The 27844-nt window shown below is 41.5% G+C and overlaps 2 protein-coding genes across 3 annotated transcripts in view; both read left to right on the top strand.

Annotated features, from left to right (window-relative positions):
* The window catches only part of insrb (insulin receptor b), a 90571-nt gene extending 83031 nt beyond the window's left edge, over positions 1-7540 (top strand). For both annotated transcript variants that reach the window (XM_080860527.1, XM_080860528.1), the window contains exon 21: positions 23-7540. In XM_080860527.1, coding sequence (XP_080716653.1) covers positions 23-377 — 355 coding nt within the window. In that variant the 3' untranslated portion in view covers positions 378-7540. The remainder of the gene's footprint in view (positions 1-22) is intronic.
* Positions 7541-10507: 2967 nt separating this feature from the next.
* Positions 10508-27844, top strand: part of arhgef18b (rho/rac guanine nucleotide exchange factor (GEF) 18b) — a gene marked incomplete at its 5' end in the record, with an annotated part of 53215 nt that continues 35878 nt past the window's right edge. Inside the window, 10 exons of the mRNA XM_080832012.1 lie at positions 10508-10583; positions 13546-13667; positions 13940-14448; positions 15003-15147; positions 15387-15513; positions 15842-15893; positions 16297-16341; positions 16765-16836; positions 17057-17165; positions 17433-17622. Coding sequence (XP_080688138.1) covers positions 10508-10583; positions 13546-13667; positions 13940-14448; positions 15003-15147; positions 15387-15513; positions 15842-15893; positions 16297-16341; positions 16765-16836; positions 17057-17165; positions 17433-17622 — 1447 coding nt within the window. The remainder of the gene's footprint in view (positions 10584-13545; positions 13668-13939; positions 14449-15002; positions 15148-15386; positions 15514-15841; positions 15894-16296; positions 16342-16764; positions 16837-17056; positions 17166-17432; positions 17623-27844) is intronic.

The following is a 27844-nucleotide window of genomic DNA, read 5'->3' on the forward strand; positions in this document are numbered from 1 at the left end:
GTCTCTTCTCCCCATCTTGTAGACATAGCATGATGCAGATGTGCTGGCAGTACAACCCGCAGATGCGGCCCGCCTTCCAAGAAATTATCGAGATGATCAAGGAAGAACTGCACCCCTCCTACAAGGATGTCTCCTTCTTCTACAGCGAAGACAACAAGCAGCCGGAGACCGAGGAGTTCGACATGGACTTGGAGAACATGGAGAGCATCCCACTGGACCCATGTTCCTACTCGCAGCGTGAGGACGTCCTGAGCAGAGACAACGGGCCCGGGGTGGGCCTACGGGGCAGCTACGACGAGCACGTTCCCTACACGCACATGAACGGGGGCAAGAAAAACGGACGAATCCTCTCGTTACCCAGATCCAGCCCATCCTAACATTTTCTGATTGACTATTTTGTCCAGTTCGCGCTCTCTCTCTCTCTTTCTCTTCTCTCCCTTTTTCTTCTTTTTCCGTCTTCTCACCTGTCCCGTGTTTTTCTAATAATATTTTTTTTTTTTATGATTTATGATATTTTATGCAGATGCCCTTCAAAACAAATACACAGATCTCAGGACTTTTTTAGTTTTTTGCTTTTTCTTCATTCAACGCTACCACATGCATGATGGCAAGGATGCAAAACCTTTAACTATGAACCATTCATGCGGATCACCTACAACTTTCCTCTTTCAGCTTTTGATTGTTTTTGTTTCACTCGTTTGCCAAGTTTCCAAGACTGGTCAGTGGGGAAAAAAACAAGGACAGACAAAACAAAGCGAACTGTGAACACAGACACTACACAAACCAGATGACTGCCTCTTGTTTCACCTCCTCAGACTTTCCCATCTCTCCTCAGAGCATTTTCTCGATCACTTTCTTTATTGGAATCTTTTTCATATGGTGGCCTTTTTTAATATGTGGCCTATAAGCAAAGAGAAGTGTCTATCAGTGCTTGTATTCATTTCCTTTGAACAATTGATTGAAGAGTTTGGAATATGTGGGATGGTATAGACTCTTAGAACAAACATCCTATTCGTAGAGGAAGCTTCTGTCCTGCGGAATTCCAAACCTCACGCAGAATTTATGCGGTGTTTGTTGGTGAAAAAAAATATTAATTTATTTGCTTAACTTTTGTTTCTACTTTCAGTTTTGTTTTTGTGTCCTTGCATTATGGCTGAAGGATATTTAAACAGTTAAGAATTTGACAAAATAGTCCATCAAACTGACCAATAGCTGCTGCTTTGATATATCATATAGTGGGTAAAGTGTAAACATTTAATATATGTGATATATAAGATATTGACACATCAGTGTTTTATATATCTAGATACATATTGTTGATTTTCCTTTTCTAAATTGTTATTTTTTTGTAATGCTTTCATCCGAAGCTTTGCTGTTAAGATTTATTTTCAATCATCTGTTGATTATTTAACTCTAACCCCCTGCAAAAAGTCATACTAATCACCTTCAGTGCTCTAAGCTGCCCACTAGGGTTATTTTGGCTATTAGAGATGCACAGGAGAATCAAGGCATTCGGATTCGAAAGGATAGTCCTTTCCAAGGCCCCATGCAGCAAACTCTAAAGTAACAATTTGGCGTGTTGCTGTACCTGGTCTGCCGATGGTATTGAGGTCCATATTGCCAGAGAATCACCCATTATCTTTTGAAGTACATTTGATGTCAGAAATGTTTTTTTTGTTTTAGTCAGTGTTTGTCCATGTTATGTATTGTGTAATTCCTAGATTATGAAAACCATCTGAGGTTGAGGAGCTGTTGGGTGTGATCACCAGTGGAGGAGAAATTATTTGCTTTGAGAGCTTGTTTTTGACAGGATGATTTGAGAGCTTTGTCTAGACTTTTTTCTGTTAATGTGAAGTATGCACACATCTGCTTACCATCGTATCATTGATGACCCCCCTAACCCTGTAAGTCCAAACAGCATCACCGGAGGTTTGGGTTCTTGGGCTGCCTCCTTGGAGTTTTTTTTGATTGTGAGCATTTGTCTGTAGTGAGAACCGTTTCATATCCACCCACTAGATGAGAACGAGATGACCCTAATACTTCTCTCTGCAGCAAAGAGACCACCTGCTTCTAGAATCTTCTATGCTCTTGGTATGGAGGTCTGTGTGGTTGCGAAAGCTCTAGATGTCCTGTCTAGCTCTACATTGATTAGTGGGCTCTTCATGGTAGCTTGATTGCATAGGTGTGTGGGAGGTGTTAGGGTGTTGCAGTGACACTGGGCTGGAAGCCATGGTATGTAGTTCCTCGTAGTATCTAAGCTTGCTCTCCTTGAGGTCAGACATTCCTGGGTTGTAGTGTTTTGCCCAATGTCACTGCCTCTTTTTTCCTCTTGAGAAAATATGGGGTGAATACCAAATACTCTCAAGTCTCGGTTCTAGTAGGTTCTAGATTCTGAGGGTCCTCCGCTTCAGGGGGTTGATTGAGCTCCACTCTGACATCGATCTGATATATGAGGTCACGTCACGTAACGTGTTGGAAGATGCCAGATTAATGAGTTCTCGTCTGTGTTTTTGTATTTTTATAGAGAGTTCAGACAGTGTCATTGCTCATGTCACATGGTAATTCCTGAGATCGGGCTCTGAAGATGGATTCAATGAAAGAGGCATTCTGTGATGCCTTCCGTGGTCCAGCTCATTCCCCAAAGTTCACAGGCGTCCCAGCTCCTCATTGTGGTTTATTGTTTTAGCTGTGCAGTAGCCATGAAAACGTTCCTGCTTTTAATCTGGCCGATTGTTCCAACTGGAGCTAAACACACTCAATCATCAGGCGGCCAGGGGTCACGCCTCGAGCAGCATCTATGTGGGGAGGTCTGGAGCTGAGACACACTGATCCTCAGTGCTGGTCATGTCTTCCCGGACCACAGTTGCTTACGTCCAGCATGGGCCGCCAAGGCTTAAGAGTCAGCGAGAAATAAACGTCTCCCATATGGATGGATCGGAATAGCAGTAGCCACTACAGTCTGTAGTCTTTAGGTGATTCGCTTGTATATCAAACATTTGACAATTTGCCCTTCTGGTGGGTTTTTTCTCCCGACAGAACCTGCCTCGGCCTCCAAGTTGTGCCTTCTGCTAGAGCCCAAGGTAGTGGCGACAAGACGGGCGGGGGGTGGATATCCAAGCTTATCTTGGTTCATATTTATCCACATCTGTGTACACTCAGCTTGGTGTACATATGTGTTTGTGAGTGTATATATTTATGTATTGGCGTAGCGCGGGGTTGGCGCTGTCCAGCCTGCTTCTGCTTCTGGAGCCATAGTGGGGTGAGGTGACTGAGCAGGACTTGCTGCTGTTAAACCAGCACACTCACTTTCTTCTTTTCAAGATGTAAATGTTATTACCGGACTACAGTGCTTTAAGAGTATCGTCATCATTCACGTCATTTTTTTTTTCATTAGCTATTTTCCAGGTTTGTAAATAGTAAATAATAAATAAGATGTTTTAAGTTAAAGGAAAAAAAGCTAAACAATTACACCCACACAATTTCACACACTACCATGGCAGTTGCATCTGTAAGTTTAGTTTGTCATGGTTGTCAATTTAAGCGTACGTGCAAATTTCAGAAGATTAGCATATCTTTCAAAAGGTAGATGATATTTTATTTTAAGTTTTAAGAATGATTCAGTGTCAGGTAAATTGTGTTTTCTCTCTTGTTTAGTTGTTTTCCATTGTTTGAAAAGAGAGTTTCAGCTACAGAAGGAGGGAGATTGAGTTTGGTGTTGTGGTAAATTCTTTGTTTGATTGTTTGTTTGTCTTGATTGGACGCAGTCTACCTCAGTATGTATGAAATTTAGTCAAGCCTTGCTTCTTTCTTTCTCTGTCTCGCTCTCTCTCTCTCTTCCTCTTCCTCCCCATCTTACAGTGTTCTAACGTGGGCTTTTTTTGACAGATCTCAGACTTGTGACTGTTCACCTGTACTAATCATCCTAAAGAGGGCTTATCACTGATGATATGAGAAAGAGGCAAATTCAAAGATGATGATGTGTTTCTTGAAGAGATCTGCAATCTAATCTTAAATTGGCTCTCCCTCTTTTGATTATTTTTGTATTAGTATGTATTCCAAAGTTTGGTGGTGGAGTTTTCCATAAGGCAACATTTACTGATTTAATGACTATCCAGTCCTGCGCATCAAAAAGTATTCAAAAGCACAATATAAAAAGCGTTTTATTGTCAGGATATTCTTATTAGTCTAACTGTGCCATGGAATGCTATAATACTGTACATCAGCACTTATTTTTAACGGCAGTCCAGAGTGTTGCATTTTGGACCTGTTCATCCCAATTAGCTGGCACTTCTTGCAACTACACCAAGCTGTAGACTCCAAATCGCCTAACCGGGACCGTTTATTTATGAAATTCGCTCAAATAGTTCTGTGTGTGCAGCATGTAATGTAACGCTGTGGTTAGATCACCAGAGGGGGAGATGTATGTGTGTGGTCAACGCTGTGTCGACTAAGCTTCCAATTTTAGTGAATACTGATCACCATAAAGGTTCTCGGCCAACCAAACTTTCCCGGCTCCTCTAATGGTGATTGGAAATGGCAGGTTGTGCATGGACACAGACATCATATTCTAGTACCAAATAAAGCCTTGTGCTGTGGGAGATGGGAATTTGTGGCATAGTTCTGTCCTACAGCGCTTGACAGTAAGAGGGCTGATCTGGTGAATACATATCCTTCACTTGGTGAGAAAGAGAAATTGAATTTGGACCCAATGCCTTCTAGTTTATGCTACGAATGTGTTTCTTGTTAGTTTTATGTTTGTGTTCTTTTTTTTCCTTTTTGTCATTTATTTTGACTTCTTGTTAATGTACTTTTTCTACTGTGAATTATCAAGAACCATCTTACTACAATGCCATAGTATGGGATGTTTGTGGACATGACAAACAACATGCCTCCATTTTTTCTGATTGGATCATCTTAGAAAGAGCTCTTTTGGGACAATCCCACGTGCCATAAAATGTCAAACTCTGAAGTGAAAACCTGGCTTAGGGTCAGCAGTGCTCAGGGAGGTCTGATTCTTTAGGTTTAGAAGGGATGAGACAATACTCTGACTGAAGTACCTGTTTGGAAAGGATTGGCAAAAAAGCCAATCCCTGCCCCTATCAGGGGAAATCAAGGTAGTGCTGAACCCTTTTGCAAATGTTTTGGGAGAAAGTAAAAAAAAAAAAAAAAGAAACCTCCCCTGGTTTCTCATGAACACTGTCTGAATGTTTACTCCCCTCTGGTGGACAAGAGTAGAAGTGCAACAGTGGAAAGGCAGAGTAAAGCCAGAGTCCCCCCCCAGAGTGCCTTGTGCAGATTTCTCAAGCGTCCTCCCAACCAAACCCACTTAACTCAAACTGATTGTCTCCAAAGTCGCTCATGGACTGGAGTTTTAACCACACCACTTTGTGCATCTTCAAAAGTTCTTGTTTCAAAGACAAGCTGAGAGATTTCATAACACGATAGTTGTAGATAAAATGCAAACACGAAACACACACAAAAAGTATCACATCTTTCTGCTTGGCTCCATATTACTGTATTGGTGTCTGTGAATGATGTCCTTTTTTTAAGCAGGAAACTTGTCTCTACTTGGCTAGGCTCTGGCTTGCTTTGTGCTTTGATCCCCCAAGCAGGCAACTTGGCAGTTTATAATTGAACATCGATTGCATGGCACTTTGGTAATTGTACATTTGTCCCCAATGCACACACTGCAGAAGGCTTAAACGGGTGTTTAATGAAAGCAAGGTGATTCTTGTAATCTGTCTTTTTACAAATGAAACAACCTCATACTGTACTTTGCAACAGTAATCGCCCCCTAACAAAAGCACTTAATTTTGGCAAATTTTATTTAGTCTGAAAAAAAATGTAACTCTAAATTGGTTTAGCAGAGCAAGCTAGCAATGCAGCACAGTTTGAGAACAAGGTATTGTATGTATTTTATTTGTTTTAAAGAAAAAAGTATTACGTCTAGAGATGTTATTTTCAATTTTTTTTTTTTTTGCCAAAATAGGGAGGGCAAATACAATTACCTTTTTTTCTGACTGTAAACTTTTACTATTCTTGTACATGATGGAATTAACATTGTTATCAGTGTATATAACTTTTTTTAATAAAATGAAATGTTTGATGGCTATCACTCATGACACTAGCCCACTATCTGATCAAGGGTTCAGTTCACTTTCTGGTGAGATGCAGCACAGTTCAATGATGATGGTGGTGATAATGATAATGATGATGATGATAATGATGACAGGGCTTGCAACCTCCTCCTTTTAGGTTTGTTAATGTCAGAACATGCGTTTTCCTCCCATAGCTGTCTATCCATGTCCCCATCAACACTATCAGTATCTCATATCACTTGAGTGACCCACTGGGGTGCAGAATGAAATTCTATTTGACCTTAGACCAAAGTGATGTGTCCCCTTTGTTTAGTTTTTTTTTTCCAAGACTGAACAAAACTGGAAAAGAAAGACCACTGCACATTCCTTCTGGAAATGACTACACGAGAGTAATAAGCTACGGGGTAACACACCACCTTTCTATCTATATCTATATAAATGTCCCCAAACTATGAGGATCTGAAGCTGATCACCCTCTGTGATGGCTGAAGCACACAGCATGAAGGACATTTGGATCACCATGTGTGTGACTTGCAGGACACCAATATTGTGGGTGTGTGTTTTGTCACCGGTCAAACACACCACTAAAACTGATCTCGCCCAAGTGTTTCATTTTCCCCACACCAACAACTTGGTCAGATATTATGAAATGCCTTTTTGCCGAACCTGTCCCGTGTGTATTATTTTGCTTTGTTTTGTTTTTTAATGTGTAGTCAATGTTTAAAACTTGACGTGTGTTGGATGGCAGGTGGTTGAAGAATTCTTTTTTTATGTTGAAGAGCTGAAGTGAAGAGAGCCCGTAGTCATGCCCTGCTCATCACATATTCATCACATACTCACAGCCCTTCAGGTCAAACGCATTTTTTTTTAAAGAGAAAAGAAAAAGAAAAATAGGATTGCTATCCTTCCCAACTTTGTGTTCTTCAAATTGCTGCTGCTCTTCTCTCTGTGCGCATACAGTTTCGCTGAAAATACTGTGTGTCGTCTTGGTAAAATACCTCTCTCTGTTTTTGTCTCACATATTGTGTAAGTAATACAGATGTATGATCAATACATTGTATACGTATTGTTTGTTACCATGGATTTATATACAGCCACGGGTGTGGTGTACGAGTTCATGGGTAACCAGCTGACGGCTACAAAGATGCATTGTCACACTGGATCCAAATGTGCCACTCTATTCCAGATATGAAATACACGTCTGTGCATATATGTTGACAAACACACACACACTCTGTATGTTTTTATAGACAGATGCACATTCACTCTCTCTTACACACACACACACACACAAACACAGACAGATCTAGAGTCATTATCTCACACAGAACACGCATACGGAATCAAAAAGTGCCATGATTAGATAATGCTTGACAATTTATTTTTTCTATGTTTTCAAGAAGAGCCAAGCAGTGACATGTACAGACAATGTTGGAATGGTATGAAAATAAATCTTGCTGTGTGTAAATTATTCAACAATTAACTGTTTATATTAAAATTATGAATAAAATTATTGAATTTGAGTTGAGCATTTTATTCTGCAGTACTCCTTTTACACAGGAAAAAAAAAAAAACATTTATAAACAGTCTTTTCCTAGTAGGTTCCCATAACACGATTTCTTGTAAATACAGCGCAGATCTACAGTACGTGACTGACCAGAGAGAACTGACCACTTCCATCTTCCTTCCATAGAGGAAGTGCTGTGGTATCTTGAATAAGACACACTGTTGTTTTTTCCCCACCATGTGTTTCAGAGAAACAGATTCCTAATGTACTGCCATTTTACTGTAGTGGGTGTACTACTGCAACAGGGATCTGTGTAAATGGCAGCTTTACTATTTTAGCTCAACCTTATCACTTAAAGATAATTAAGTTAAGTGACCAGCAAAAAAAAAGTTTCATTATTTGTGCATTTGCTAATAATTAAGGTGAGAAATATGTGTTAGATACATTCAGTGCCAATGAGGTGTATGAATATTTGCAGAGGCAGATGATCTCAATGCCATAACATTTGCATTTTGTTTTCCAAAGGTTGCATAAAATAGTAAGGTTTTGGTCTGTTTTCGGAGCAGGTGTTTTTGCACCAGCCTTCACTAAATGCATCTTCCCTTTTTCTGAAATGCAGTCACTGTTCTATCTGATGGTGCTGCTGCTGCAGTCAGTTTCGTGTGAGTGCTTAAGGTTACCGGATGTTATTTCATGTCATGCGGTTTACGCCGCTCATCTTCTCTTCATTTACCGCCACAAACTTAGATCCGTCAAGATAAATGTAATCGTAGCTGCACGTTCTCACCAAAACAGTGTCTTGTGTCCTTGATTGTGTCTATAAGTTACATTGTAACAGCGAGAGGAGCGTTATCATAGCGTGAGGCCCTCACGGTGAGGGATTATCTGACCATCAGTTCACATGCTGCTGGGCTACCACCACACGGCCTGAGAGGTGACGCTAGGCTGACTTCTACCACCGCAGTGCGCCTAGTCAAGTTCCGCTTAACCCATTTTTTTTAATCTTCAGCATCACAGTGTAGTTAGACTGCGTCTTTAGAAAAGGGATGGTGGACAACACAGTCATCTTCAGACAACACTCAGTTGTGCGAGATCCTATGTCAGGGTCACCATCACACAGACTTCCCAAATCTGACGGTTATTAGGTCAATGATTTCTGTGACAGGGAAGTGGTGCACACACCGGTCCCGTGACGAGACGGCCAACGGCACAGTGTTTCGCATTTCACTTTCACATTGACATGTACTCTCGCGCTGCTTACGGCCTGCAGTCATCCAGCTGCTCCAGTAAAGAAGCCTGTGAAAAGAGGAAGCTGACTGCTCTGTTGTGTCTAAACGTGCACTTCTCTGCAGTTTGCATCTAGTGGAGTACTATGAAGCACCTTCTGTGAGTGTGCTCGGAGAATATCAGACTAGGAGAGCATCCATACGCAACACTGTTGGGTTTTAAAAGATTTTGAGTTCTCTGGTTTCAGCCAGTCATTCTTGGGGACACACAGGGTAAGTTGTTTTCCTTCATTTTTTTTTAGAACATGACATACACACATTTTTATACACACTTAATCGCATACTCCCATATTAAACATTTCAACAATAGCTTAAAAGGTGTGAAGGTGCTGCATTTGGTGAAAAGATTCTCTCAAAAGAGTAGTCAGGCTTCAGTAATTTGATTTGAAAAGATGTGTTGCTGTGGTTTCAAACCGTTACAAATATGTAAAGCCAACAAAGAACATCCAGAGGAGGTGTTAACCTTGTGCAGTCAGTTAGCTTCCTATGCCTGGTTACTTCACCTCCGGTCATGCCATGCAATGAGGAACTAACTGAACAGAAAGGGTATATACGTTCCACAGCTGTATGCATGGAGAGCAACAGTGCAGTGGAATATATTTCTGTGGAATATCTATTGTAATATCTATGGCTCTGGTATTTGTGACAGGATAATTATCTCCCAGTGTTTGTACTTTAAGTTGAGGCTGAATGTTGTTTTTCTTTGCCAAATACTTCTAATATACTGTCACAGCTTCACAGAAACGGTCAACTGCCTGGAAGGTTTTAAAGGTGCAGCACGTTGCACTGGGCTCTGTTGTGGTCAAGCTGATGTTCTGTTTTCAGTTCTGAGCTGTACGTGTGAAACACAGCAGCTGTTACTGAGTTGCAGATGACAAGAAACTAAACTTATGCTCTATCACAGATGATATAGGTAGATATTTAGAAGATATTACGATATAGATGATATTTTCTCCTCTGCTGTAAATTATTTAATTGATTGAATGATGATGGAATTAAATGTGTTAAATGTGAAAATAAAAGCACTGTCTACTTGCACGAAAGGGTTGCCAGGCAGGCAAGGTTGTACTCAAATGTAAGCACATTTCCTACAGAGGGTTTCGTGCAGGTAGGGTCCTGCACACTGGGTCATAAGAACCATGCTGAATGAAGCAAAAGCACTACCCTACTTCCTAAACAGGCCTACTACATCCGTGGCCCTGAAATCACTGGTCACTCACTCTGTACATGGCATAAAAGAATGCCCTGGCTAAGGACGTGCCAGCAATGAGACGTTTCTATTTCTATGCAATAAGTACTTCATGAGAGAACTAGAAAGTGTGACTGCTATCATCTGTGCCTCCTCAGTCTTCGCCTGGCTTAGTCTTTTTTCCCTCCTGCACTTCTTAAGTCCCCCCTCCTGCCACACCTCCTCTCATTCTTTCCCTCTCTCCCTCCTTCCCTGCCCTGGGTTTCATCCCTCCCACTCTCCTGGCTTCATTCACTCCTGTCAGCTTCAGCTATGGAGCTTTGGGTTGGTATCATATGTTAGATAATCCCTCGCCGCCTGCCTGCCTGATCCCACCCTGGGATTCTCTTTGCCTGCGCTCACTCAGTGAAGTTGCTCTCGGCGAGCCATGGCGGACTCCCCCTTAAACAACTCCTGGCCCTCTTTCTCCAAGCTCTGGATGAAACGGTGGTCCTTCAAAAGAGGTACTTTCACCATGTCGTTCTTTTAACTGCTTTGAGCATATTTCTTTGGTAATGTATGTGGTTTGTTGTTGCACTTCTGGTTTGTGTACTGTGCCAATGTAAAGCTTCAGTCCTCTATATTTTGACAGCGATGGAATTCACATATTGTGTCCTGAATAGGCATAGTGTGAATCCTTTTCTAGAGAAACTGACAATGACTTCTATAAATTTTTAAGTATTAAGTATTTTGTGCTCTGTTCAAAAAATGAATTTTTATACTTAAATTCTCGTTTCGTTTTGTCTCTATTTGTTTGATTGCTTTTTATAATAACATCTTTGTTCCTGATTTTCCTTATACTGAATTCACTCCCATATCAATTGCTGTGTCATTAGAATTTGTGACACCAGACACTTGCAGAGGTAGTGTCATGCATGAGGTTGTTTTAAACACTTCAGGGATGACATTTACATGTTGAGCAAAGTTAGTTTGAAATATCAATATGACATGCATGACGACCAACTAGTCATCTGCATTAGTGTCTTCTTTTACTTTACTATTGATAACTGTTTAGTCTTCGGAGAAATCTAGTATTAGATAATAACAATGTCTCAAAGACTTTGATATCTGTGATGTCACATTCAAGCCTTTTGATCCTCACTTTACGCTGTACTTAAGTACAATGCACGGGTTTCCTCTCATTCAGTGCACGAGTGAACACAAAAGGTTGTTATGCAATGGCTCGAGGAGGACTTGTGTGACTTGAGCGCGAGTTATTGCGGTGATGCATGTGGAGGAGATGACAGATCACATGACAGATATGTGTGACATGGGAATAGTTGTGTCTCATGTGGGTCACCTCTTGTGTCGGTCCATTAGTCATCCACCTGGTCTCTCTCCCGTCATTCTGAGGGCAGCCATGGGTGTGTGTTTTGTGTGCTGGATTCCCCCTGACAGACCTCAAACGAGAACTAGCATCATGGGTGACAGAGAGTCCTTCTGTTCAGATGGGCCTCCTCTGTGGTTTTCAACGATGGGATGACAATAGTAGCTTTGTCAATCCTTTATGTACAGACTTGTCTGTGTCTTAATGCGATTACAAATACATATTCACAGACTGTATTATGAGAACACATATCTATTCTCACATACAGACCTGGTTATAGTTTTTCCTTGTTTTGTAGATCACTTCCCTCTCAGCTTGTTTTATGACTTGGTTTGAATGAATGCCTCAAGGACAAAATAGTCAATAGCCATCTTGCACAGCCCTTGAGGTTGACACAGGAGCAGCCTTTGCAGTCTGCCCGTCGCCCCTTGTAATCCTGTTAAGTAAGCCTCTGACTCACATAACTTAATGATTTGTATGGCCATTTTGGTAACCTGTGCGGTTTAAACGGCCAGGATCTGATGTCCTCTCCAGGGTGTGTGGGGAGCCACAGGCGTAGTGGCCGTGCTTAAGCCTGTCCCACACAGGAGACGTCTGGGAGGCTCTCTGTTTAATATTCAGCCCAGCAATATAAAGCGCAGCAGGCCAACCATAAAAGGACGCCCAAGAATAACAAGCATCATGCAGTTATGGTTTACAAACTGTATTACTAATGCAGTTTGGACACAAACAATCCGCCTGTACTTGGACACTGTTGCTTCTGTGGAACACACGTGATTTACATCTGAAAATACGGTGGCGGTGCTAATTGTTTAGAGAAGAGCATCTTTGACAGTCTGGCTTGGGGGCGCGACGCGCAGGCCCTGGTTAATAACACTCCAGAACAGCCACCTCTCTTTGGAAGTCTGTCTTCCATCCCATCCCAGCTCCTCTAAATGGGTAGAATCCCGACCTAAACTCATGGATCAGACCCCACAGCCCTCAAATGTCTCTTGCACAACACCGGGCTCTGGTCGAGGGCGCCCCTTGACACTTGCTGTACAACCTAGTGTCACTGTGCTGTTGGCAGAGATGGTGTTTAACAATAGCAAGTCTTGGGTGGAGTTTCCTGCAAGCATCTTCAAAGTTTCGCACAGACTTTTAATATTTTTGTTTTTAGTTGCCAAGTTTAGCTGCCAGGGGCAACTGCTATTCAATCATTTCTGATGTCATGTGAACTGCGGAATCGGTTAATGCAATGGTGGCATTAGGGAACTTTCTGTGTGCTTATTCTATAAACAACCCCCCACCCCCGTAGATGTGTAGAGGTCAATGCTGACTTCAGCTTCCCATGCGAGGCAAGCAGGCAACAAGCTAGCTCTCATTTCTTAAAAACAAACCCCATTTTGAGTGTGCCTGAGTCCGTTTCAGATTGAGCACAAAGCATATCCTCTCCTATTGGTCATTATCTGTGAGTATGTGACCAATAGTGTTCCTCTGCTAGTATGTAGTTACAGTACACCAAATACAAATGAACCATCTGATAAACAACGCTCAGTGCAATGGCTTAAATCCTAGGCGTATTGTGTGCTGATTGAAAGCTAAAAGCAAGAATCTGCAATACAAGAATCTGCAGTTTTTGACATTTGAGTTAAGTACCACTCAAATTACACCCCTTTCTTTCCGTGCTTGTTCAGCAATGCATTGACTGGCTGGAATTGTTTATGGCCTGGTTCAAGCCACTATATTTGTTTCCCATTAACAGCAGTAGGAGAACTGTGTAGAAACACCAGGGTTTATGTGAACGCATGCACAGACCAGACAGCTAGAGGACCATGAAGACCAATTTGCTGAATTTGACAAAATGTGAACTGGATTAGAATCGCTGAGTTCTTTAATCCATGATATGACCAGCATCAAACTTTACCACCTGTGTATGACTGAGTAGCAAATTACTGCAATACTGAAATATTAAAACTAAGAACAGCTGCGTATGTTGTTTACACTTGGCAACAATATACAAGCTGTTCAGGTCCCGTCTGTAAATACTGGTGAGTTTGTAGGATAGTGCATAAATCTTTGTGTGTTTATTGATCAGGCTCTGGTGTATTTTTTGTCAGGGTCTGAAGGTAAGCCATGTTCCCCACCTGCAACCCTTGGCTCAGGAACTGAGTCTTCTTCCTCCTTGTCTCCTGCATCCATCGCAGAAGATGTTTTCTTCAGTAGCTTGACTGAGGAGCAGGTAGGAAAACATTCAACCTGAATATCATTTCTGTGACCTACTGTGAGATATTGTATATTCAGGTCTATGTCAGCAGTAATTGTATAACTACTGTAATGTACGCTGAAATGATTCCGTTTTATGAACTACAAAATTACCCCTCCTTATTCATGGTTCTCTATTTGTTCAAGTCAGTCTTTAACTACAAACTTACAACTTTCAACAAAAACCATGCTAGGGATGAATCTCTGAGTTTTCATCGTGGATCAGTGACTCTTTCCTCTCTGTGATAGAGTCCCAGCTCAACAGAGAGTGACTATGAGAACCCTGGACAAGGTGCGGACAGCAGCGCCGAGGACCTCCTCAATCTCAACTCGTCTCTAAGGGGCTCCGAGTTCTTCAGAGACCTTCAGCCTGAGCACATAACCAGCCAAACGCATACCACAGCTGTTTCCATCGTCATCACCCCCGTTGGCGACCACAAACTCAGCCCAACCCTGCACGTGTACCAGATAGTAGACAAAGGCTCTTACCAAGGCCCTGTAGCATCTAACTACAGCCAGCTTCCCTGGCAGTTTAGCAGCAGCAGCAGCATGGAGAACCAGCACAGTGACTCAGAGCAGCCCACTGTCACCGTCAACACCACGGTGCAGCTGGGTGACCCCAAGGCCCAAGAGGCCCCGGAGGCCCCAGAGCACCACGACTCAGACCCAGACAACATCCCCATGCTGGTGAGGTCCATGTCCACATCACGGAGGCACAGCTGTGGGTTTCCAGTCTCCCCAATAGACTTGGGCAGAAGGTGAGGTTCTTATTAAGTAGAGCTCATAAGCTTATTTACAGCCTTTCACTGCATTTCCCAGACTCAAATTAACAAGTGTTTCATTTGGTTGGCAACATTTTATTTGTTTGAGGGTGCACAGGGCCTGTACTTTCCGACTGACAAATAACTGCGAGGATGGTTATGATTTGTTTACATCTGTGAAGGTTTCAGTTGAGAATGCAGGCAAACGGCTATTATTAGACCCTTCACCACCACACAGCCTCTACTTGAGGACCAAAGAACATCCTTTTTTGTTGACGCGTCAGAAAAAGTAAAAGCGATACAGAGGCTGTGGTCTGCTGCTTGTACACAGAGGCTAAAACAAGATGGTTGCTGCCAAAGTTGACACACAACCCTTGAAATTTGACTCCCATGTAAACCATACAGCTGAAGAAAAATGTCATAGAACTGAAGTGTGTAGTGAATAGATGTATTCATACATTACCTAGAGGGATTTGAAATTACAGATTGCTGCGTCAAGTGTCTGTTTTCTTTAGCTGTTAATGTATTAACCTGCTCTATGTGGATTTTAGACTAAGTCTGGACCCATCCGGAATAGACAGTGATGAGGATAGAGAAGAATCAATTCTGTCTCCGTCAACACGCCAGCAGGTTTTTGCTTACCCAGACTGCTCTGAGGAGAACAAAGCGGGAAATGACTCTGCATTTCAACATGATGTGAGTAACGCTTGTTTTCAATATAGTAAATACAAAGAAACTACAGACAAAATCAACCAATTACTCAAGAGGAATACTTGAAAAGAAGCAACTATGTAGATTCGAAAACCCATCCAGTCTCCAGGGAGCCAACACAAAAAACATAAAACCCACCAGCACAGAGGAACTCTTTTGTTTTTAACGTACAATCTGCTAAATTAAATCTTCGATGCTGTCCAATGGATTTATTGTTGTTGTAGGAGCCTGACAGACCTGGGAGGGCCCTGTGTGCAGAGTCTGATATGCTGGCATCAGATGAGAGGTCCAAGGCAGCACGTGTGTCCCGAATCCTGGAAACTTCCAGCCAGGCTGCCAAGGATTCAGGAGGTCAGCTCTCACAGTCATGCTCCCTCAAACTGCAGCCCAGTAGACATATTACACATTCTATGATGATCATGACTCCATAGCATATAGAGAACTAACAAGTTTCTCACCAGAAGTACATGCACCACAAATTAGGTCCTACTGGCAATATGGGTTCAATATGGAGATTCCTGTCAGACCTCTGCTTAACTGTTATTGTTCAGATTGTGTTATTCTGTCATAGAGAAATGTTTTGTATCCGGAATACAGAAGGCATATAGCACACATGTGCTATGATATTATCACTGAACTATACAATGTTTCTATCTTTGTGTGTGCCCTTGATATGCAGAGGAGCAGGACTTAGAGGACCGTCTCCAGTCTGCAGAGGGACAAAGTCACGTGTAAGTTCCTCACATTGGCACATGAAAACACAGGCGGGGCATAAAACACCTAAACCTTGTTTTGACTAGTGCTGCTTATCATGTCTATGACCCAATAAACACATGGTCTGACCCATTCCAACCTAAACAGACCCACTCAGTCTATCCTCCGTGGCTTTATCAGTGGGCTCTCAAAGAATTCAAAAGGAGCAGTCCTGTAATGTTCATACCCAGCTCTGTCCAATGAAAGCTCTTCTCCAAGTCAGCCCCCCACCCCCCATACACACACACACCACCCCTCCCCAGACAGCAGCCCCCTGCCCCCCATACACACACACACACACACACACCACCCTGCCCCAGACAGCAGCCCGGCATTGCGTCCTCCTACAGCCACTCTGTCTCACTGTCTTGTTTGTCTTAGGCTGATGGTACAGAAAGTTCTGCGAGAGCTTAAGCAGTACCATGGGTAAGTACATGTAGGCGAGGGGAGGAAAGCTTGCTTGCTGTTGCAGTGCCAAACCCCCTTTCACTCCCAACTGACTTGCTGGCATGGGCAATACACGGCACTGGTGTGGGCAACACTTACTATTGAAAAGCTGAACTACCAAACGGCTCTACTCGTGTTCTTTTTTGTCAAATTTGGTTGAAATGTACTGTTCAAAATAAAAGCTATTACAAAAATATTTGATAACACAAATAATTTGGTGGTACAGCTCTTTAACTGGTGTGATTTTATGAAAGATAGTTTGTAATTACACTGGATTAGGGTGTGAATTTATGGCTATAAACACACTTGCCTGTATCCGTACCACCAAACCACTCTGTTTTCCAATAAGGCATCTCAGGTGCACTCTGAAGTAAGCAGAGCTCTCTCTTGCCTTCTCTGCAGTGCCAAGCATAGGAGTAGGGGCCCGTGTGAGAGAGCCCCAGGATGCACCTGGTATGAATTCCTCTCAAACGAGTAAGTCAGTTATAAACAAAAACATATGCAATCAATGTTCTACTTTACTCCTGATGCATTGCTAAATAATATGATTTGTATGATTTGATCTCACATGATGTAGCATAGGGTTAGGGTTGCCAAGACTGGGGATTTTTCACACTTCCCTTGAAGGATTATTCATGTTTTTGTGCCTGTCTCTGAGGAGACATCCAAATGAATCCATCTAACTCTTCCACAGACCTGAAGAGGAAGAAGACAAGACAGAGAAAACAGAGAAGGGTACAAAGGTTAAGCGGACCCTGAGTTCCCTGAGGAACCGAATGACTGGCTCCTTTAACAAAGAGAAGGTGAGAAACCACCATTACTTCGCCACATGCAGTATTATTGTGTAGCTGTTCTGACACACGGACCTCACTTCCTGTCATTCCTAAAGCTCATGCTGGGAACTCACTTAAGTTAACAACATTGTTCCTTTTTCCATCAACTTCACTTTTTGTCATTTTTGCCATGTAACTTGACAAAGCATTACACCCTCTCGAAGGAAAAGATTAATACGCTCTTTTCCTCTCTCTCTCTCTCTCTCTCTCTCTCTCTCTCCGCTCTTCTTTTTACAGGGTAAGCATCGTGAGAAAGAGAAAGAGCATCAGAAAGAGAAGGAGAAAGAGAGAGAAGAGAAAGAGAGGGATAGAGGGCGCCGTAGAAGCACTAGTGGGCACCAGCTTGTGCCTGGCTCTTTCTCCATGTGTGCCACCTGCTCACTGTGCAGCAAGACTCTGCAGAGGAAGCATGGTCTGCAGTGTCTGAGTGAGTACCACAACCCGCATGCCTCCCCTCACTCTAGTTCACCTTCGCACTCCTCACTTCTGTGCACTTAATAATAATAATAAAAAAAACGTTATTTATATAGCACCCTTCATGCAAAAGAATGCAGCTCAAAGTGCTTGTTAATGAACTTGTAGTGTACAGAATAGTATATACTTCAGTTCACTTTTAGTGGATTGTGGACTCACTGATAGTAAGGATAGTATCACACAGAGTGGATGGATCGCTTTTACAGAGCACAAAGCCAGCTAAGACATTGAGCTAGTAGTTGGTTTTCATTCATTCTACTTCCTCCTTGAAAAATTGCAAATATGCATGATGCTCCGAATACCAAGAAGGATTTTTGATTTCTGAACCAAGATCCATCTTGGGCACCACACTCACATGTTCAAGCCTAAGACCGCCTCACCTGACCTTAACCAGCATCAGATCAAATCTGCCATGGAACTCAACACTATGTCAAATGGGATTATTGTTGCTTGTTGCAGATCTTTTGCAACTCCCTTACACAATCTTCAGGCCCATTGTTGTCAGTGTTGCCTTGAGTGTTTGACAGAACTTTAGATTGTACAGCTTCCTGTAGATTTTATCACCCCATTAGGTGGTATTTTTCTCTCCCACAACCTGTGTTTCTCTGTGCTATATCATTGAGTTATGATAGAAAGGATCAATTAACTGTATCAAATAATTTGAGCATGGGTGTTCTCTCTCCATTACATAACTGAGAGGGACTAGGGAAGGATAATAGAGAATTTTATTTCGGTCACATGATGTAAGGTCTCTGGAATGCTAAAAAGATCTGTTGTGACTCGTGAGTCTCATGGTTATAAAGCAGGGGGCAAAAAAGAGAAGAAGAATTCAATTAAATCTGAGAGCAGCTGTTTCCATGTAAACTCATTTGTTGCCTCTAGGTACAAATATCCTTAAAAAAAGGCCTTTGCATACTGAACACGCACACTCACAGGTTCAGATTAGCTGTTGCATTTGTAGAATTGTATACATTCCTCTGTGATATAAAGGAAGTAATAAGTCATCAAAGATTCTGAGACTACATTTGATTCACTCATAACACATCTGTCGGATGTCATATTCATGCTCACCTGACATTAGACTGGAGCAGCTGTAAAGAAAGGTCTCTTCAAGCATTAAGAGATACAAAGGCCCCGTTCTTTTGTCTACTTCTGCTTTTCTCAGAACATCCTGTTTTAAAAAAAGAAAAGCATGCTGTCGTTTTAATTTGAATGGCCATCGATTTATTGATACAAATTATAACCAATCTATTTGCTTTTGTCTGATCTACATATCAGCCAATCACCAATAAACAGTAGAAATTAGAAATCCTAAACAAAGGGTTGTATTTTCAGTTTCTGTGGAGCATGATATACATGTTACTAATATAGTTAGTTTATGCATATATTCACATCAGGACATGAATTAATGTGTGGACTGATCCATAAAGTTTCCTCCGCATAGAACATGTCAATGTGTCTTCACTCTCACAACGTGATGACACACACACTCAGAGCGAACATAACTCCCGAGCTGTCATAGCACTGTTGGGAAATATGATGAATGAATGTTTAAACTGGACTGCTTACTAAACAAGTCGCCCTGATATATCTCTCCAGGCTCCATGCATTCAGAACATCAAGAGCTACCCTGCCCCCGACTGTTTTACATTGTCCAGACTAGTGCGGCTGCAGAGGTGTGTAGAGAGGGGAACACCATGAGTGGAAAGCCTTGAAGTAGATGTATTGGTTTGGAAGAGACAAACTACATAGATCAGGATTTTTTCACTGAACACTAAAGTCATACCTAAAAAATTAAGTACAATTATTGTGATGCATGACAATTTTGTTATTTTGTGTTTAACAGTAGGTTAACCAGATTTGTGTGACCATGTCATTGTATGATAGTCAAAGGCCACATGACTCACAGGAGTGCAAATATTTAGGAATCCCATACAAGTATGTTATAAAGCAGTCACAACATGTAGTACAGCCTACCATTATTAGTTTGAGGATTCAAGGTGCCAACTTCCTTTGTGTTTAAAATTCCTGCTCAAAAACTAACATGCCATGTAATAACTGTTTGGTGTCTCTTTAAATTGGGCCGCAGCCCGTAGTGAATCGGCTTTGGAATGCTTGGTCTGGATTGTGTGCCTGTGATTTGTTCCCACAATGCCTTGAGAATCTAAGAAGCGGACAAAACTCTGCATCCGATGAACTATGCTGGCAATACATCTAATTTTGTGGTTTTGTACTGGCGCAAGCGATGTGTCGTTTGATTTACTGAGATCTGTGGAGGGACGCTAATCAGAATCCAAAGTTTTTGACAGAAACAAAACGGTAAGCCGATGTTGAGACGCATCAGGTGCATTTGATCCAGCCAACATAACAAGTTAGCTAGCCAGCCAACTAGCTACGTTGTTTGACTGGGCTAGCTAGCTCGTACCGTTAGCCTTCAGCCAGTTGGACAACCAATGTATTCTACCATAGCTAGGGAGCTACCTTGTACAGCAAGTGATTAGCCAGCAACAACCTGTTGAAAATAATTCTTAGAGCCATGTCTAATCTTAAAATAAGGAGATCATTTCAGCTTAATATCGTTATAATGTTTAAGACTGAAAATGTTATTTGAGCATTTTGAAGAGTTTGATCTTGTTCGCTCGATAGAGATGCAACGTTAATGTTTGTTTGCCAGCCAGTTTGATAGCCAACTTCGTAGATAGCTAGTTAGCACAAATGTTAGATGAAGCGTTACCTTTCAGTAAGAACTGTTTTTATGGATGCTGTTTTGATTATTTTAAATTAAACATCTCTGGGGAAACGATCATGCGATCAACTAAATGGAAGTACATTTAACTGCGGTTCCAGTCCCAAATAATGGACTGTTAGATAGCTGATTGTCTTACATCCTTGTATTACAATTAATGTTAGAGGACACAGCCCCAGTTACTCTTGGCTGCCTAGTTTGCGATCATTAGCTGGATGGTAATCAATTCGGGTTACTTTGAATGGAACATGCTATTTAGCTTGCTACAAGTGTTCCCATCTGAAGCTCTTAGCTAGCTGTCTTATAAGCTAAGGTGACGAAGGTAACACTCTCCGTGCGCTTCAGAGTTGCCGAACATTAGTCAACGTTAACGTTACATGGGGTAGGATTGCAGTTTAAATGTCTCTAATGTAGGGGTTGCATCGTATGCGATTCAGTGAATGTCTTTATTTAAAAATGTTAAAACTTTTGTATATGAGCGTAGCTGACGTTACGGTTCACATTCAATGTTAAGACTGTGAGTAACATTAACGTCACTGACTTTGACAGCATAAGTAAGACACTTTCCTAATGCACTACCTATTTCAATCTCAAATATGAAACGTTAATCATAGATTCGTATGGCCAATTGCAAAGGACGAAATGCTGTGTAGCCTACATTTTTCATTCCACGCCGTATAGAGTCAGTGTCAGACTGGTTCATGTTCGAGATTGATACTCGAGCCTCTGCCGTCAGTGGGCTGTTGGATTTTAGTAGCTCCAGGCGCTTCTTTTTGCTTGTGGGAATAGTCACATGGGGTTGAGCGTGCTTGGCAGACCAGCTAGACTAGAGCTTCAGTGCTCTCCTTAGTGGCTTACAGTCTCTCCCCGTTTCTGCACGCCTGACTGCCCCGTAGCCTTCCGGCCTACACCTCCTCTCCCTTCACCACTTAGGCTGGGCAATTATGGCCCCTCCTCAGAGATCTCATTGGTGAGGTGCCTTGTTTTGTAGACAGATAGGTTGGGTTTTTGATAGTATTCCTTGTATATATGTTTGCCAGTTGGAGGTAGTGTCATGTAAGCTATTCTGTTGGTAAGTAAGCCTAGATTTACATGTCCTTTCAAATCAATACCAATAGTATTTTACCACTTTATTCAACATTAGAGGGAAGTCTGTGTGGGGAATTCTTTTACATACACTGTAAAAGAAATAGAAGCATAATAACAATGTCTCAAAATTGTTATAATCTAGCTCTGAATTTGAACTTAATAGGACCTCTGGAATGGTAGTGTGCATGTTTACAATTACTGTATTTTGCTGGTAAACTGCTTAAATAGATGTAATGGACAAAACTATGGAGAGTTGTTGGAGGTTTAAGAGCTTAGCAGGGCTCCATCAGGCTCTTTTTGAGTAAATGATTGTTAGTGTTGTAGATAAGTGGCTCAGTGTCAATTAGCTGTTGAGGCTCTTTTATCAGTGAGTGCCCTTCGATTGTTTCAAATACCTCCACCCTTCAACCCTTAAAACAGAGTATAGCCGTACCTACCCTCCTATGAGGAAGCAACACAACCGTAAACATGGCTCTAACTAGTTAGGAACTAATGGTACTTTCAAGCGGCTCTATATTTAGAGGATAAGGGGTAGGAAAGATGGACAGCAGCTACCAAGGTACTCGTGATTTCTGCTTTTTTGTGCTGATTCTATCCCTTCCATTATGTTGTCATTTCTCAGGCATTCACATTCTTCCCTCCCTCTCTCCCCTATCCTCCTGTTGTTCTCTCTCTCTCTCTCTCTCTCTCTCTCTCTCTCTCTCTCTCTCTCTCTCTCTCTCTCTCTCTCTCTCTCTCTCTCTCTCTGTGCTGTGGTGTCATAGTAAAGAGAGTGCACCTGCTGCTACAGGGGCACACCCTTGATATGTGCTGTGCTAGTGAGCAGGTGCAGGGTGAGGCTGGGGACTGCCTTGTCACACACATATGCCCATGCGCACACACAGACACACTACCGTAAATACTACTACCAGCTGTGCTGCTGTCGCTAAAAGCAATGTTTGTTTTAAATTCAACGCAAGCCGTTATTGAACATATGATCATTCTGGTAGTATTGTTGAGTAGTGTCCATTATGGATAGCTAGCTGATATGTTTGTTGATGATTCAGTTGATCACGCTTTAGCTTTTTTGATAAAGAAATAAAAAATAATACCGTTTCACAGTTATAGTCATAGTCTATAGCCTTTTCTCAAGTCAGATGCATTTTGTCCCCTCATCTCTTCTCTTATGGGGATGTTATAGGCCTACTCAGGTTCATGCTGCCCATGTCTGCTCAAATGGGCCAACCAAAGTGTTCAGAAAGTCTGGCTTTGGTCTGATGAAAAGTGGAACAATGCCTGTAGGGCTGACAGTGTGTCAAGTTAAACCCGTTTCAGACCACGAAACCAGACTTATCAATTGACTTGTCAGGTGTCAAGGTTAAGTCTGGTCGTCGTTGTCGGGATTGAAGACACATTTTATACATTTTCATACAAATTGAAACTTTATTGCAGCAAATTCTCTTTTTAAACGTATCTTAAATTATCTTCACTTTAGATTGTGTAATTGTGTAAAGAACAGCATGCACCAAAATCTGCCACCAGGAATTGATTGCCATAACTAATAGGCCTACTGCCCTTTAAAAGACTATTTCTACAGTAACATACCTCTCCTTTCATCTCCATTGTGCAAGTACAGTGGTAAACTAATATTGACCCTCCAACCGAATAAGACAAGTCTAAGTGTTTATGATAATTGGCCTACATGTAGAAACCACTCTTCCACACTATTGGCTAATAGCATAAACTAGAATGCGTTTCGTGAACGAACTGCGAGAGTGTGCTTGCTCTGTGACAGAGAGAACAAGTGCCTATGAATTAACATGTATTTACATCTACTCAATCAGTGTAGTGGGGCCTTCTTCCAATATATTTTAGCAAGCAACCAAGCTCAACCATTATATTTTGGCTCCACTGACGTTTAGACATATGAGGGTATCTCAGAGTTTCGTTATACTGACTTACTGAGCTAAGTGAATTGTTGAAATTGCTATCTTGGTAAAAGGAAACATCTCTGCAACAATATTAGAATGAATGCGGTTACATAGCCAGCTTTACTTAAAGTTTATTGTAAGATAGGCCTATATGTTAGACTTAATGCAGTTAGAGTTAGTCTGTAGGTGTAGTATCAAACGTAAGCAACACTTTTACTGTATAGATAGAGAGCACGTGTATCACATTGGTTTATAGTCTGTCAAATTAGTTCTAGTTATTGGTGTTCGTTGCCATACAAAGTCTTCTCTTATAAGCCTAGGTAGTATATTGATAGTTTTCAGTGACGTCACAACAATTGTTAGCTGACGGGCAATAAGAACAGCGAAACAGCGAGAAACAGTGAAAAACGCCGAGCAGTGCCTACTCAAATACGATTGCCATCAACCACAGACCATACCACTATAGCCAGACAGAAATATTCACAAGGGAAAACCAATTAGGAACTTGTGATACATTTATTGCAGGTGTCCTGACATTTTTATTTCGTTAACCTCCCCACAGTCCCTGTCTGAGCTCCAGTGTGGAGATATTTACATCTAGGCCTATCTAATAGAAAATCCGTCCCCATACACATCTCACAGAAAGAAACAGAAAGCCTACAGAAGCACAGATAGTTATTTAATTTTCAGAAGTGGTTGGGTTCACAACGATGTCGTCTGGAAGGTGAAAGCTAAAAACCATCTTCATAATAAGAGCAAAGATAAATGCCATAGCTAGGTACCAGCTAGCGAGGTACCTGCTGTAAGCTAGCAGCCGTTAGCCTACCCAACGATGTTCGTTATGTTTTGAAACAATTCCCTGGTTTAAACCAGTACGAAAACCTTGTCTGGCGAATGACAACTTAAATGATCTTCCCATATATTTTCTACTGACATTGTAGTATTACTAGTTGAATGACAAAATACACTAGCCTAACCTACTTGCTTGCTTAGGTAGATCAGCAGCTGGGTAATCCCATTTGAATCGTTTTGATGCTTTGTTTGTCTTTATTACTTGATTTGTTCCCATTCTAGGTAGTTATTCTGATAAATTAGGCGACCAGAACAGGGTGACTGCTTTTCTTTCCAGCTCCAAAAGTAAGTCTACAGTTTACTGTGTGTCCGAGAAAAGTTAAACCAGAAGGCGCATACAATCAGCTGGCAGCCACGGCGAAATAAACACTTCTTGTATCAGCTGGCAGGAGCGGTAGCGGGTTTTAAATGCGATTAAAAACTAAATCCGGGGTTGTCTCCTCGCCGATTTAAACAGCCAACCGAACAACAGCTGTCTGGCATTTTACTAACTTATATTAAAAGAGCTTGAAAGGTGGGTGGTTCCTGTATTAACTCCCGTGTTAAATAGCTTTGGAACGTCTTTTTTGCCCTTCAGCTGGTCATTCTGACGTCAGCTGAAAACTATCTCAGTGTTCATTTTGGCAGCTATTTTTAGATTCAGTCTTAAGACAAAAATGCATATTAGTTTTAGTCACATTTAGTCATAGTTATCCTTCTTAGTTTCAGTCTAGTTTTCGAAAACTCATTACAATTTAGTCTAGTTTTAGGCACATTTAAAATTCCATATTATAGCCACATTAAACTCATTCCCTTCCCTTCTCAGGCCCAGGGACCTCCTGTGTTGTGTCAACTGCATAGTAGTCTAGCTTGCAGTACTTACATTGTGGATGCAATTAGTCTCCAAGATACAGGTCTCATGCCTACAGCTGAATTCGAATTTGTTTGTAATAAATAATCGAATGTGATGATGAAGTACGGTACGCAGCGTCTTAACTGAAGCTCAACTCAACTTTTACAGCAGCTAGCTTGCCACTAACGCTAACTGAAAACACATCGGAACACAGTGGCTAGCTAGGTAGCTAGCTGCTAATAAGTAACATATATAAGTAACACATCAGCAGTAATGAATCAAGTGTACTGATATTAAATGTACTACTAAATGTACTACTAACATGCCATTCTTAAATTAAAGCCAGTGACATGATGGTTAACGATTAGCGAGTTAACGATGGATACCGACAATTAGCATACCTAGCTAGGTAGCATTACCATTGGATTTCAATGGCAGTTATGCTAGCTCTGGCTATCCAGTCAAAGGAGCCTTGTTTCTGGACACGTATCACTTGACGAGCGAGGGCAATACAGTCATCTGGAAAGTTTAAAATGATACTAAACGAAGGGAAATCTACTGTATGGAGAATTGTCTGCTCAGTAGACAATGCAGATTCTAATTAGGCTGGTGGATATGTCCAATGTAAGAAGTGTGAAGTTTTAATGAAATATGATTGATGCAACTGTCGTTCTCCATAACAACTTGGATTAACCTGGATGGCTGGATGAAGTTTCAGACCGAACGTCAAAGATCTTCAATGGTAAGACTTGTCGGTTGTGCCTCTGTTGGTGTCTCGTAAAACGTGAATTTTATTAAAGCATAGCGTGTGTATTGTGTAGCTATTTCATTCCGAGATTGCAGGGGAGTGAAATGCTCCGCTCTGCTGCTGGTATACAGACAGCCGGAAAGGTTAACAAATGGAATGAAATAGCTACACATTACACACGCTATGCCTTAATAAAACCCACGTTACTCACATACTGGTTAACACTGTTAGAGCGGGTGTATAAACTGTACCTGAAACTGTTGCCACTACATTCGTTTTAATATTTTGCACTCTCTATCTAACCACTTCTGGCATTTAAGAGAGCTTCTCCTATGTCAACTGATCTAATGTCAGTTGGCTAGAGTGCGTGACGTCACAATGGCTCAACCTTCCCCATGTTAGTCAATGAGAGAAAAAGGGGATGAAAAAGAGGGATAAAAAAGGAGTGGCAAAGAGTATCGCCACGAAAAGTCATAGCAACCTGCACCGGATCGGGCCGGACATTTTGGTGTTTGAATGGCGTCTCTAGCTCAAACGGGCGAGGAGGAGTTAGCTGCAAGAAAAACGGGGAGAATAAATAAATAAATAAAGAAAACTTGACGATAACAATACTGTGCTTCCCTTCGGGCAAGCACACTAATAAGGCAGACCTTATATAGTACCTTATAGTACTGTTACGCAAAACCTCAATTGAAACCTGTAAATTAATGTTTATCACATGTGAAGAACAAGCCTAATTGTTTTTGCCAAATAATTTAATAACCTGCAAGCAATTTTGGATTGGTATGAAGGGTACTTTGCTGATAAGAAAAGTACATAGACATACCATACCGTACAGCAAAGAACCACTTGTTGATTCTCTCCTATTGCAATTTAAGCTAGGCTATATCTGCTGGCGTCAAAAAGGCTCTCACCCTTAAGTTTAGAATTAGGTGTCAGTGCATATACCAGCTTCATTGAATTTGCAGTTGTGGTTGTGTGTGTGTGCATTTGCGCACGCACGCACAACTGCATGCATGCATATATGTTCATAGTAAACCATAATGAAGTCTTAGAAAAAGTGGTTAATGTGTAGAGCATGAAGTATTTGCAAATGTCTGAAGCAGTGTTTTTGGTTACTCCTTGCACATCAGAACTGCAGAGTGTTGGCAAACAAGGTCATCTATTTGTGGCTTATTTGCTGTTAAAACATCATCACAGAACATTCTCTCTGTTCAGTACACAGCCTTCCAACTCCCTGTCTCTGATCCTCAAGACAGTAGCTGAGATAATTGCAGCATAGTCAAGCAAGCGACCACACTGTGTCTCGTATGCACTGACAGCTTGCAGAAATATACCACATGCTTTTTTTTAAAAGCCACGTAGCAGTTGCCGGGTAAAGTATCATTTTTGCCAAAGTTGTTTGGTTGTAACTTCTATCAGACATGCACTAGGTCCACAGTGTGGCCTACGCAATGGTTATTGTTACACATAGACCTAGCATGCTTCTTTCCCCCCACTTTGTTTCCACTACTAAAATGTGAGCTGAAAATTCAATAGCCAATAGTCATTTAAATTCAAATTAATTTAAAAAGAGTGTTCATATATTATTTAGAATAGAAAAAAGTTTACACATAATTGTTTATCCATTATTAGGCCTAGGCTAAAGCCGTTATGGATTTTCTGGGTTCCCTGCTGCAGGGTCAATACTTCCACGGTGGTCACCAGCAGACCTGGGCCTTCAACTTGCTGTTAACAAGCCCCCTAACTAAGCCCCCATGGGCCTTGCAAACTCACATCCCCTGCAGTGCACCAATAGCTATTAAGGTTATCTATCATTTCTGTTGCTCTGTGTAAATTTGGTGTCTTTTGTTTGTTTTGTTGTGGCTAGATAACTGCTCTGTTTCCCATTGGTGTTTTCTCTCTGGTTTTGAAGCATTTGCAAGCTTTTGCAAATGTAAGATTCGGTTTCCATATCTGTCTCCACTGCCGCAGTTCAGATTGTGCTGTTGATGTCTA

Source organism: Sprattus sprattus, assembly GCF_963457725.1.
Source record: "Sprattus sprattus genome assembly, chromosome: 2".
NCBI lineage: Eukaryota > Metazoa > Chordata > Actinopteri > Clupeiformes > Clupeidae > Sprattus > Sprattus sprattus.